Source organism: Mytilus trossulus, chromosome 1 (genome assembly GCF_036588685.1).
Source record: "Mytilus trossulus isolate FHL-02 chromosome 1, PNRI_Mtr1.1.1.hap1, whole genome shotgun sequence".
NCBI lineage: Eukaryota > Metazoa > Mollusca > Bivalvia > Mytilida > Mytilidae > Mytilus > Mytilus trossulus.
The window spans coordinates 21155735-21169230 of NC_086373.1; the positions used below are offsets into that span (position 1 = coordinate 21155735).

The 13496-nt window shown below is 30.7% G+C and overlaps 1 protein-coding gene across 6 annotated transcripts in view; it reads right to left on the minus strand.

Annotated features, from left to right (window-relative positions):
- Positions 1–3792: 3792 nt before the first annotated feature.
- Positions 3793–13496, minus strand: part of LOC134718498 (bifunctional arginine demethylase and lysyl-hydroxylase psr-1-like) — a 47906-nt gene continuing 38202 nt past the window's right edge. For all 6 annotated transcript variants that reach the window (XM_063581082.1, XM_063581077.1, XM_063581096.1 and 3 more), the window contains 4 exons: positions 8408–8515; positions 7184–7329; positions 6539–6679; positions 3793–6256 (listed from right to left, as the gene is read on the minus strand). In XM_063581082.1, coding sequence (XP_063437152.1) covers positions 6125–6256; positions 6539–6679; positions 7184–7329; positions 8408–8515 — 527 coding nt within the window. In that variant the 3' untranslated portion in view covers positions 3793–6124. The remainder of the gene's footprint in view (positions 6257–6538; positions 6680–7183; positions 7330–8407; positions 8516–13496) is intronic.

Consider the following 13496-nt stretch of genomic DNA (forward strand, 5'->3'; position numbering starts at 1 on the left):
ACCCTAAATACTTTAACAGAATGTCTTTGGTTACTATTGAAGGCCATTTGTTACCACATACCTCCAGTTGTTAATAAGATATGGATGCCACATACCTCCAAAAGATATGGATGCCACATACCTCCAGTTAAGACATGGATGCCACATACCTCAAGTTGTTAAGATATGGATGCCACATACCTCCAGTTGTTAAGATATGGATGCTACATACCTCCAGTTGTTAAGATATGGATGCCACATACCTTCAGTTGTTAAGATATGGATGCCACATACCTCCAGTTGTTAAGATATGGATGCCACATACCTCCAGTTGTTAAGATATGGATGCTACATACCTCCAGTTGTTAAGATATGGATGCCACATACCTTCAGTTGTTAAGATATGGATGCCACATACCTCCAGTTGTTAAGATATGGATGCTACATACCTCCAGTTGTTAAGATATGGATGCTACATACCTCCAGTTGTTAAGATATGGATGCTACATACCTCCAGTTGTTAAGATATGGATGCTACATACATACCTCCAGTTGTTAAGATATGGATGCTACATACCTCCAGTTGTTAAGATATGGATGCTACATACCTCCAGTTGTTAAGATATGGATGCTACATACCTTGTTTACAGAAACCTGATGATACAAAGATTCTGTCTATTGCTCTTGATATTTTTCTGTGACTGCTTTTAAACTTTTATATCAATTAAATTACCCACTTATAATAGTAGAATCATATTTGGTATTCAGATTCCTTGCAATTGCTAGTATATGTCCATCAGTTAGGTTCACCTACTTACCTGGACCTTGCTCTTTACAATAGATTTGTGATGGAGTCAAATGTGTATCTCAATACCATAAGCATTAGGTCAAATATATCAGGTGTATGGATTGGTTGAAAAGTGTACATGTTTGTCTGACCTTTCTTATTACTGAATCAAAACAAAATGAATTTACAGGAGATTTTTTCAGTGTGTTTGAAACTCCTTTAAATATTGCAAGTATCAATTAGAAACCAAGCAAATAACTTGTGAAAATAAACATAACAATACAGGGAACTGTCTGCTTTATAGGGGTGCATTAGATGCCCATAGGTATTTCTATAATCTGTCATAAACTTTATTGCCCAGAAGTATAAAGATTTAACCAAGTAGAAAAAGGTCAGCTCCAGTAAGTTTATCTAGCATGTTTTACTAAAAAATCGAAATGTTTGTTTTTTTCCAATTTGACCAAAAATACTACACACAGGTGCAATAGTCTTAAGAACATATCTACAACCCTTCAGGTAAATACTAAAAAAAACTTCTCTTGGAAGAAAATGATTTATGTTGTAACTTGTTACACAAAACCTTGAACACTGGTCAAGCAAACAAGAAAACATTCTGAGAAGACAAACATTTTTGAGAATGGCATATGATATTGTAGCAGGTTTAAAGAAAAAAAGCACAACACAAAACTTTAAAATGTTTAATACCTCACAACCAAAAATCAAAGCTTTCAGCTAAGATAACATAAATCATAATAATAAAAACCAACAAAACAAGACTTTTCACATAAATTAGCACAATCAACATATAAAACAATGGTCTTTAATGGCTTTTGAAAGTTATCATACTAAAAAGGTTTGAAAGATGTAAATGTAAATAAAATAAGATTAAGAGAATCCGCTAACAAAACAAATGTAGCAAACAGTAAATTACATATTATTTAAAGTATACAAAACAAAACTAACATTTCTTTATTATAAGCTACACATACAAGATATCTGGTACTTCCACATGATTTGCATGCTCCCTTATGTATTATAACTTATTTGTTTTTATGATTTTTAAGAAGACAAAAAGATAAACATATCAAAGATAACAAATTCAGATAAAAATCTACTTATCCTAACTGACTAGTTCCACAAGAGACATATCTCTATGTTGTATTTCATTTTCATGGTCACACTGCAGACTACATACAGTACACAATATATCAAAGCAAATTTAAAACTAGAAATTGCATTGTTATTGAATTATCTCCCTTAACCTAACAAAAAAATACCTTTGACATGTGAAAATGAAAAATACACATCATGTCAATAAACTAGTATGACTAAAAATTTGTAAGGGTTCCGCAGAACCCAGTGTCTCGCCTACTATTGCTCTAAATAACAGGCTCAACAAAAATGAGGAAAAAAATCTATAAAAATATTCCTCTTGATATTATCTTTTGATTGTAAGAAGCTTCTGTCCAAGTTTGGTAAAAATCTAGGATAGTTAATGAATCTAATAAATGTTTTGAAAACTTTAACTGCAGACTGTATGCAATGTTAACTGGAAGAAAGTCCAAATTTACTTCTGGATACTATCTTATGATCATAAATAAGCTACTGTCCAAGTTAGGTACAAACCCAGGATAGTTTAAGAAAGTAAACTTTAACCACAGAGTGAATGTAATGTTTCCCCGCAGAAAAACTAAGTCCATTTAAAAGTAAATACAGAAAAAATGGATTTATTTTTTCACAAAATTTACTTCTGGATACTATCTTATGATCATAAGCAAGCTTCTGTCCAAGTTTTGTACAAACCAAGGATAGTTTAAGAAAGTTATTAAAATTCTAAAAACTTTAACCACAGAGTGAATGTAATGTTTTCCCGCAGAAAAAACTAAGTCCATTTATAAGTAAAATACGGAAAAAATGGAATTTTATTTTTTCAAAATTTACTTCTGGATACTATCTTATGATCATAAACAAGCTTCAGTCCAAGTTTGGTAGAAATCCAGTATAGTTTAAGAAAGTTATTAAAATTTCAAAAACTTTAACCACAGAGTGAATATTTGTGGACGCCGCCGACGACGCCGACGACGACGGAAAGTAGGATCGCTTAGTCTCGCTTTTTCGACTAAAGTCGAAGGCTCGACAAAAAGGGTTCAGTATGAAAAGGAGACATTCAAATTTGTGTTTGTTTGTTCAGGGAAACCAGAATGTACATGTTGGCAACACTTTCAAGTTACTGACCAAAGATGGAGTAATTCTGTAATAATTTTGCATAACAAGTAAAACATGATGCATTGAGTAAAGATCTAGTTATAAAGATTAGCTATTTTTCAAATAACATTACATGTTTATTACAAAAAGTAATCTTCAGAAACACCATTTTAATGAATATTTGGCACAAGTACTGGCCACAGCATAACAATTGTGATACATGTATCGTTATTCAAAGGAGTAAGTTCGGTAAGGGTCATATTTGGCCCCAATTATAAAGTTCATAGTTACAAGACAATAAATGTTTAAAGTTGCCTTAAAGACATGTTAGAAAGTTAAACAGAACTGTTTTTGTCAAAATTTAATTCTAACACGTTGATTTTTACATCCAAAAAAGGTCAAAATAAGGGATTTTGGTGACATTTGACAAAATCAGCTAGATTTCAACTAAATGAAGGACCAGGAAACATAGAGCGCAGGCGTCGACAAGCTTAAGATTCAAATAAGACATGTTAAATGTCTTCACAAACATTATTTTAAAAGATCTTTGTTGTCGACGCATGCGCTCTATGTTTCCTGTCCAATAATCTATTGAAATTTACCCATTTTCATTGATTTTTTTCGTGAAAAATCAATATGAGTACAACTTGTGACGTCATAATGAAACGCAGAAACGTAAAATTTTCAACAAAATGGTTTATATCCTAGCTAGTCAATGTATTAGCTGTAATTTATCGTGATATTGATCGATAAATATGAATTTGAAATTTACGCTAAATAAGGGGGCCATTTTAGGACCTTATCGAACATACTCCTTTTTAGAAATGAGAAGAACAATATTATGACTATTTCTTAATCCTGAATTAAATGTCTTTTAATAAGTGCAGTTCAAATTTAGTAACCAATTTTATTCAATGCAATTTCATAAATGAAAGGATATAAATGATAAATTATAAATTTAATTTTATATTGATGTAAAAAGCATTAAATCATAAATGACAAATTGAAATAACACAAAACCCTGAATATTTGAGGAAAGTTTACAGGTTCAAGGAATGATATACAAAATGGAATGTCATGGTAACTCATTTTTAGTAATGATCAACAATAAAGGACTTGTTCAAGTTAAATTTTACTCATATTGTTATACACTCTACGGATTAAGAAAAAGGTTGAGTGAAATTTTTCCTAAATTTATCAATTAGAAGCCTTAGACAATGGTTTCCAGATAACTTAAATAAGTAACGAGATGTCATAATGTCTATGTATAAACAATAAAACGAAATCCTAAACATTTTATGTCTGATTTTCAAATATTGACCATACTGAAAAGCTGTCAAAGTTAAGGTCAACAGGCAATCTTCAATGGTTTGCAACATATCTTTTGAGATAATGAATGTATGAACCTAATATCAAAATCCTAATGTCAAAAGAGAAATGAATAATGGTCTGGGCAAGATGCTGGCAGGTAATTCATTAACCCACATGAATCTGTTTATGTAACATATTGGACACGCATAGCATTTCAAATGAACCAAACTACTGGACTCGGTGTGTAATTCTGACCTTTAAAAAACATGAACAATATTTTTTTTTTAAATGTAGTCAAAAACATCTATTTTAAGTGATCTCCCATGTTACTTCTAGTTTTTCTTGAAATTTATGGCACTAGTTCACATTTGGCATTAATGAATAAATATAGATTCTACCACTGCATCGAGTGTTATACGATATTTATCCACTCTCGACAGTTAAATTTAACTGTCAAGTGTGGATAAATATCGTATTACACAAGATTTGGTGGGGGAATCTGTTTCTCTAATGATTTTCTAACCTTATGCAGGCAAACTTATTTCTTCTTTTTGAATGATCTGCAAAAAGATGTGTTCTTTCTATGTGACGTCGTCAGGCATGGTCGCCTTTTTTCATGCCGTCACAATAGGAAATTCAGAGGAAAGCAAGAAAATTCGATGTCACAATTGGATTTTATCCAATGAAGTTCTGAGATCAAACGAACCACACGTTGATTAAATTTTTTTCATACAATGGGTGCAGAAAGGGATAAATTGACGAAGAATTAGAGAAAAATATATATCCGAATAAATAACAGAAAAAAATCAGTAAAAAATATGGGGTTTATATTTCTATCCACAAGAGTCACCAATGCCTTCCTAAAAATCTTCTTAAAAATGTTTTTACATTTTCAGCATTATCATTCCAAATAAAACAGGTCTGAGAAATTTATAGTTACAAATTTGACAAGGTTTATGATTGAATCATAAATACTCAACCTAATTGGAAGCAAATTTTCCAAGCATGTCCGTACAATCAAAGAGTAATTGCATTAGATATTTGTCAAATCTATGGATCTTTCCATGGAATATCATAATTATTAGAACAACCACTTGTTTTTTCAATGCAAAGATTTTCAAAAATAAATAAATAAATATTCACAGAACACTTATCAGACAGACAGTAACTATGTATCAAGTAATATCAAGTAATGTCACAAAAATAACAAAGTGGGTCTCATTGGGGTCTAAGTGTGACACAGGATTGCCGATTTTTTGTAAGTGTGACATGTGAAAGTCAAATTATTATGTCGTGAAAATGAGGTCTAGCGGGACACGGGAAATGAGAAAAAAATGAAAATTGCTTACGTATATAGTGTAAGCGGGAAATGACAAAAAAATGAGAATTGCTTACGTATTACAGAATCTGACAAAACAGTAAGCGGGATCCGGGATCGGAACCCCTCAATCAGACCCCCACCAAACTCGGAGTAAGATTCAAAACAGAAAGTCCCCAATCTATGGAAACTATGTATGGCTAATTGTTACCTGGCTTCTATTAATTATTCATTTACCTTGTAAGATTTAAATCCTTACAGTATCTTTTAAATGCAGTTCACATAGGACTTAAATGCATCATGATTTCAAATTTTGTACAAAATATCAAATAAGGCAGTTTATGTAGCAATTGAGGGCAAAGGCAGATTAAGAGGGGGTCCAGATTCCCCCTTTTGTGTGAAAAATTTGGTCGATTATATAGGGAATCACTGAAACATGACTGAAGTGGCCCCTTCTTATGAAAATTTCTGGATCTGCCACTGCAATGATTGAAACACCATGATAAGGATTTTTTTTAAAGATGTCAATTCCTTCTGTTGAACAGCTGTTTCATCAACCTCTCTGTTTTCTCTGCCCCTTCATCATCTCCCATCATCTTCTGTGCATGTCTTAACATATTATAAAATCCTTGCTGCTTAGAACTCAATTCTATACCCTGAAATAAAAACAAGGTTTCAGTGCACTTATAAAGGATGCAAATTCTAACAAAAGAATGGTATTCTAAAGAAGATCATATATGGTTACTAAATGCCAAATTCTCCAAACTCTTTCAAATATTTCTGTGGCAGACTAGTCATTAGCTGTTTGCATCATACTCTCTTCCATAATCTATTCTAATTATGAAATATTTGCCAATGAATATCATTATGTAACTTGATATATTGTTTATTTAATCATTGTTAGCTCTGTTTCAATAGTAATTGTAATTTATACAAACCCTGTTAAAATGTTTGATAGCCTCCTCAGGACGTTTATGATTGACCAGGAAGGAGCCATATTGAGCATGGACATCCCAGAGGTTAGGATTTAATTCAATGGCTTTTTTATAGGAATCCTCTGCTTCTTCTATCTTGTCTAGCTAAAAATATATATTTTAAAAATACCATGGTTAAAATGTTCACCGAACAATGCTGACTAAGCTAGAAAATTATGTCTTATAAAATACATGTACAAAGATTAATCATGTTAACCAAAACAAAAGGTATACAAAATTATTTCCAGAAAACATTTTTGTCAATTATTTTTTTCATTTTCAGTGAAAAGATTTTATTACATTGGTTGCAATGAATTACATCGATTTCCCAGTTAAATAAATACCGATAATTTCACATGTGAAATAGTGAAATAAACGTGGTTATTTCACTCTCTGACGCCATACAACAATAGGCAAAGACGTCCATAACAGCGGTTCAAAACAAATTTTGAATGTGCATTTCATGATTTAATGTTTTGTTTGGTATATTCTTCATGAAGTTCAACCAAAGCGCCTAGAAAGCAATTTATTTCATCAAAATGAAAAATACATTAAACACAACCCCCCCCCCCCCCCAAAAAAAAAATTATCCACATGCCTAAATATTACCTTGTTCAATAAATCTGCTTTATTTAAATAAGCCAGCACAAAATATGGGTCTTTCTCAATTGCTTTCAGTGTTAATTCTAAACCTTTCTCCACATGGCCATGTTCTCCATATGTTTGACCTAGTTTCATCATAACCTCTGTACTTTCTGACCAAAAAATAAAATTATAAGATATTAGCATCAAACTAGTAACATGCATATCTTACATATTTATGTCTGGTTTTATGACCATATTCAGGTGTTAGAGATCTTCTTCATAGATAAATAGATGGACTCAATATTAAAATACTTTTTATAATTTTATTTGGATATAGGTGTAATTTTATAAATCAAAATTGAAAATATGGGTTAAATCAGTGAACACAACTGAGATCAGCAATAACATATCATGATTTCATAAAATATAAAAAAAAGAACAGATTTCTAATTTTCCACTGATGCAGATATATCTGTCAAAGGGTGATATCTCAATTTTTTATACTTTAACTCAAAAATGCTTCAAGAAATACAGGAATAAGTATGATAGCTTTCAGTTTTATTTTCCATATATTTTCTATGTCCAATTTGAACTTCTGTTCAAATACTTGATCACTGATTTAAAAAATCCTTTGAAATAAATTTTATAAAAATCTGAAGAAATGTAGGTGTAAGAGTGCATACAATGCAATGTTCACTATATTTGAAAAGGACATTATTCCTATAAAATAAATTGATTGGAACACATTTATGAATTTTTCTAAGACATAACTGTTTAAACCTTTGATTTTTATATCATAAAAGCTGACAAATGTAGGATTGAGAGGTTTTAAATAAAGTTTTCTATATAATAGAATATAGAATATAAATTAACAAAGGAACTAACTCTTGCTGTTGCTGATTTTCAAATTCATCCTAGACTAATATAAATCTTTGACATAATGTTCATAAACATTTAAATAACTAAGGGGATTAATTTTAAAAAGAACATCACAAATTCACATAAATAAATGCAACCTGTATATTATGGTCTATAATCAAAAGATTTGATCAAGTGGAACATTAAATTTTGTCCAAGAATCAATCCAATTTTTGAGGTAAACAGAGGCAATAATCTGAGCCCATTAAAATCAAACTTGGCATTTGTCTGGATATTCATTCACACAGGTGTTTGCCCAATAATTTTGTTTTAATTTAATTCTACTATCATAAGCACAAAAGAACTTAAAGTTGTCTAAAAGATAAATACCTGGTAGTAATTTATGAAGTTCCTCATATAGATGAAGTATTTCTGTATGAGTATCTGCTTTTTCTTTTTCAGACAGTTTACCATTCAGACTGCTTCTTCTGTTGAGTTCTGTGAAATTCAATTTGTATTTTGTAATTCTTGATAAATTAATTTAAAACAGTATAAGTACATCTAGATTAAAGCAAAACAATGAATAGCTTAAAAATTTCAATTTTAACTTAAAGTCATTTGAAACGAGTGATGGGTGAAACATAATGTTTATCCAATTATTGAACCAATGCATGTATATATCATAAACTTAGTGTTGTGTGCACAATTATATCATTTTTTTACACAAACTTATCGATAATCATCATATTTTTTTCTTCCCTTTGTATGTTGTGATAAAAATATTGTAGTTTATTAATTGATGTTTTAAAGCCGTAGTTTACCAATTGCCACTTTATAGTAAACTATCAACAAAGAAGCATGGTTATTGAGCATGTGTATAATGTTCAATTAAATAATAGTTTATTTTAATGACAGATTCATGCGTATTGTGGTCACTGGAATTTTACGAGAAGGGTCGCACAAAGCTCACTTGCATACTGAAAATATGTTTTCTAATTGCTTCCTGGAAGCAAGCAATTAAAAAAAAAAAACTTCTAAATGTGGACAAATTAAAAAAAAATGCTTCAGACAAAAGTATATGTACATAACTTTTATAATGAACACTATCCATTTAGTTATAAAAAAAAACATATGCATAATTTTTTTTGGATTTGAGGTTTCGTATGACTTTAAATTCTAAAATACATCAAATCAAGAAAGGTTCCCCAGCATATTATAATGATATGTACATCAATTTGAACACTAATTCCTTGTCATTTGGACAATGTTTATACATTTTATACACACATTTCTATATCCAATAAATAAGATCTTAGCTAAGTAGTAATGAGGGAATACCATTAGACTATGCATGACCTAAAATACACCATATAACATGGGAGAAAAGCATTGTGGGAGGATCTAAAATGCTATGTGTCTGCTACTAAATATAAAATTATGAAAAGAGAGGGAAAGGGTAAAAGGTAAATTGAAAAAAAACCTGACCCTATTACAAGATGTTTGTTCATAATAATTTAAGATTTTGATAAATACATGGGTTGATTAATTGGTGATTGGTTCACACTGCGTCATCACAGCGATAAATACATAGATGAGAACCTTATTAAATTTTTAATTTATGAAAAGTCACCACAGTGACTTAAGACAATTGCTGAACTTAAAATGAGCTCACAAAGTATAAACGGAAGAGAATTATGCTTTGAATGCTCAAGAAAGATTTAATAATAAAATTAAACCCAATCTCATTAAAATCCGATGTTCTGATACGCTACCCTCCACTAACGTGTGGAGGGTAGCGTATCAGAACATCGTGGAGGGTAGCGTATCAGAACATCGGATTTTAATGAGATTGAATTAAACCATGAATTTTATCAAAATATTTTACTGACTTTATCAATAACTGAAACAGTGATGAGAAGATGGATATACTGGCTAAAAAAATAGGAAAAGTTGGGAGTAACATTATTATCTTACAGGAAGAGGTAAAGGAATTAACAATATCATCTATTATGTCTAAGTCTGGGAATTACAAATTATTCCTATCCCATGCAAACAAATTCAAACTCAAACCTACTGTTCACTGAAATAAAATAGAATTTTAAAACTGGATGACTATTCTAACTTGATTTTATCCTGCAATTGACCTCCAATTTAGACAAAATTTGTGTGTGATAAGCTAACCTTTCTACTACACAAATACAGATGTACAGAAAAGATGATAAGCCTTGCTTTGCTCAGTTGAATACATTTGTTTTAATATATTTTCCTACTCTGTAGATTTTTTTTATATGTATCCTAATTCACATTTCTATCTCCAATTCTTTACTTCCTTTCACCAATTTTTCATCACAAACTTTCTCGAGTTATCTCCCATTGTTACTGATTTCATAGTATTAAAAAATGTCAAATAATTTTCAATTCACGGACATTGCTCAAGAAAAATATTCTACCTTAAATATTTTTTTCTCTGAATTTATATTTAGATTTAAGCTAAGTTAAAACTGAGGGAATATTCTAACTTGTTTTATCCTGCAATTTTAGACAAAACTTTCTCCTACACAATTACATGTGTACGATTAATAATACAGTGAACAACAGGTCTCTTAAAACACTGCAAAGGACCTCCTTTGTGCACAAAGGAGCACTAAGGACACCAAAGAAGTTTGATACGAGCACAAAGGACCTGAAATTTCCTTTAAAGCATAAAAATATTATGAATCCTGAAGAAAAATGTTAAAAAAATAAATAATTCAACAAGGATATTTGGTTTCAATAAAAATTGCGATATTTGTAATGTACGATTTGGTGTTATCACTGGTATCGGTTTGGAACCGCCTTTATATCAGGGCTATATGAAAGCAGCCCGTGTAACACTTAGTCTTATCAATTCAAAGTTTTAAAAAGTTTTCAAACTTAAGTTCTTTTGAATTTTGATCAAAGTTTTAAAAATATCAAAATTCAATACATGTACTGTGTAAAAAATTTGAAATTTTAAAACTTTAACCAAATATTTAAAATATTAAAATTCTAAATATCGTTTTTAAATTTGATAGTATAGAAATTTGGTCAAACTATAAAAATTCTAAACCGAAAGTGCAATTTTGATTATTTCACTTTTTAAAAGTTTGATTTTTAACATTTTGATTAAAATATCAAAAAATGAAAGGGGCGAAAAGAGGGGTACCTGTCATATGCGGAACGAAATGATAGAGAAATGAAATGAAATGAAAACATACTGATGCTTAAAAGTATCTAAGTATTAGTTAGCACAAAGGACCACAAAGGAGTTTGATAAGTGTACAACGGAACTGAAATTGTACATAGAATTGTGATTTCTTGAGAAAAATATGTATTTAATTAATATATTTAAAAAACAAAAGAAAACTCCAGACAAATGCACAATTATAATATACCAGTTTTTTTAAAATACAGATCCCACAAGCGGCGATAAAGACATCGTCCATTGAAGTTTTTTTTTTTAAATTGAGAAAACCATTTTACTCAAAATTTTATAAGAAATATAAGAATTAATATAAGAAAATCAGAGAGTTCTTCATTGAAACATTCAAAGCTGTACACATTCAACATGATTCAGTCTCTATACAACTACTTTGTTTTGTGCAGAATAAAATTTGTGTGTATTGACATTTCTGAAAAAACGGGATTGAAAAATTCAAACCAATTTCCTCCCTATAGAATAAATCTCATACTGTGTCCCTTTGTGTCTTAGAAACGTTTTCGATCAAGCAATTTAAGTATCGTCAAGTAAGAAAATCCCTGTACATACTTTTTTTTTTTTTGTGCAGAATATAATTTTATAAAACAAAGTTTTTATTTAAATTTATGAAATACGAATTGACAAATTCAAACTAATTTTCTTCCTTTAGAATTATTGCAATACCTTTCCCATTGTGTCTTTAGAAACCTTTTTGACATAGCAATACATATAACCATACATAAGAAAACAAGCTGATGATGAAATACGAGACACAAAAAAACCCCAGAAACATCAGTATCCTTACATAATTTTCGAAGTTTTGGTAGAGTCTCTTAATTCAAAAAATATTACAACAAAAAATATTAAGAATGATATCTGACTTTTTTTTATCAATTATATCTTATAAAAGCTATCTAAAAACAAGAGTGCACACACTGAAATGTCTCGCCTTCTTTACTAATCCTTGATACTATCTTGATAGACCTAAATATAAAGCTTTATTACAACTGTCACATAAACTCAACATTAACCAAGAAAATGAACCATGAAAATGAGGCCAAGGTCAGATGAACCATGCCAGGCAGACATTTACAGCTAACAATTCTTTAATATTAGAAATAAAGTTGACTTATTGCTTATAAATAAAGAAAAACAGACCAAAACACAAACATTTTAAACTTAGCAATGGACCCTGAAAATGAGGTCAAGGTCAAATAAAACCTGCGTAACTGACATATAGATCATAAAATATTTCCATACACCAAATATAGTTGACCTAATGCATAAAGTATTAGAAAAATAGACCAAAACTAAAAAACTTAACTTCGACCACTGAACCATGAAAATGAGGTCAAGGTCAGATGACACCTGTCAGCTAGACATGTTCACCTTACAATCATTCCATACAACAATTATATTAGACCTATTGCATATAGTATAAGAAAAACAACAAAACACAAAAACTTAACAATAACCACTGAACCATGAAAATGAGGTCAAGGTCAGATAACACCTGCCAGTTGGACATGTAGACCTTACAGTGCTTCCATACACCGAATATACTAGACCTATTGCTTATAGTATCTGAGATATGGAATTGACCACGAAAACTAAACCTTGTTCACTGATCCATGAAATGAGGTCAAGTTCAAGTGAAAACTGTCTGACAGGCATGAGGACCTTACAAGGTACGCACATACCAAATATAGTTATCCAATTACTTATAATAAGAGAGAATTTAACATTACAAAAAATCTTAACTTTTTTTTCAAGTAGTCACTGAACCATGAAAATGAGGTCAAGGACATTTGACATGTGACTGACGGAAAGTTCGTAACATAAGGCATCTATATACAAAGTATGAAGCATCCAGGTCTTCTACCTTTTAAAATATAAAGCTTTTAACCCTTACCATGCTGAGTTGTTTTCAGAAATTGTCTAAATTTCGAGTACTTGCAAAAATATGCAAATGAAGGGTGGGCGGGAATTTGCCCCAAAGATGGTCCTCAGGTGCAAAAAGCGTCAATTTTGACGTTTTTTTGTTCTTTTTCTCGACCTGTAATTCAGAGAGATGCTAATAGATGCATCCATCTGTAGTTTACATGTAGGGTGGACACCAGTGAACACTTTTATCACAACAGTTGTTAGGTCGGAGTGAAACTGATCTGGGTTCATCAGTGTAAAGAAGGTCATTTGCACCAAAATTCACAAAATTTCGGAATTTTTCCAATTTTGAACTTTAACTGGACTTGCAACTGGAAG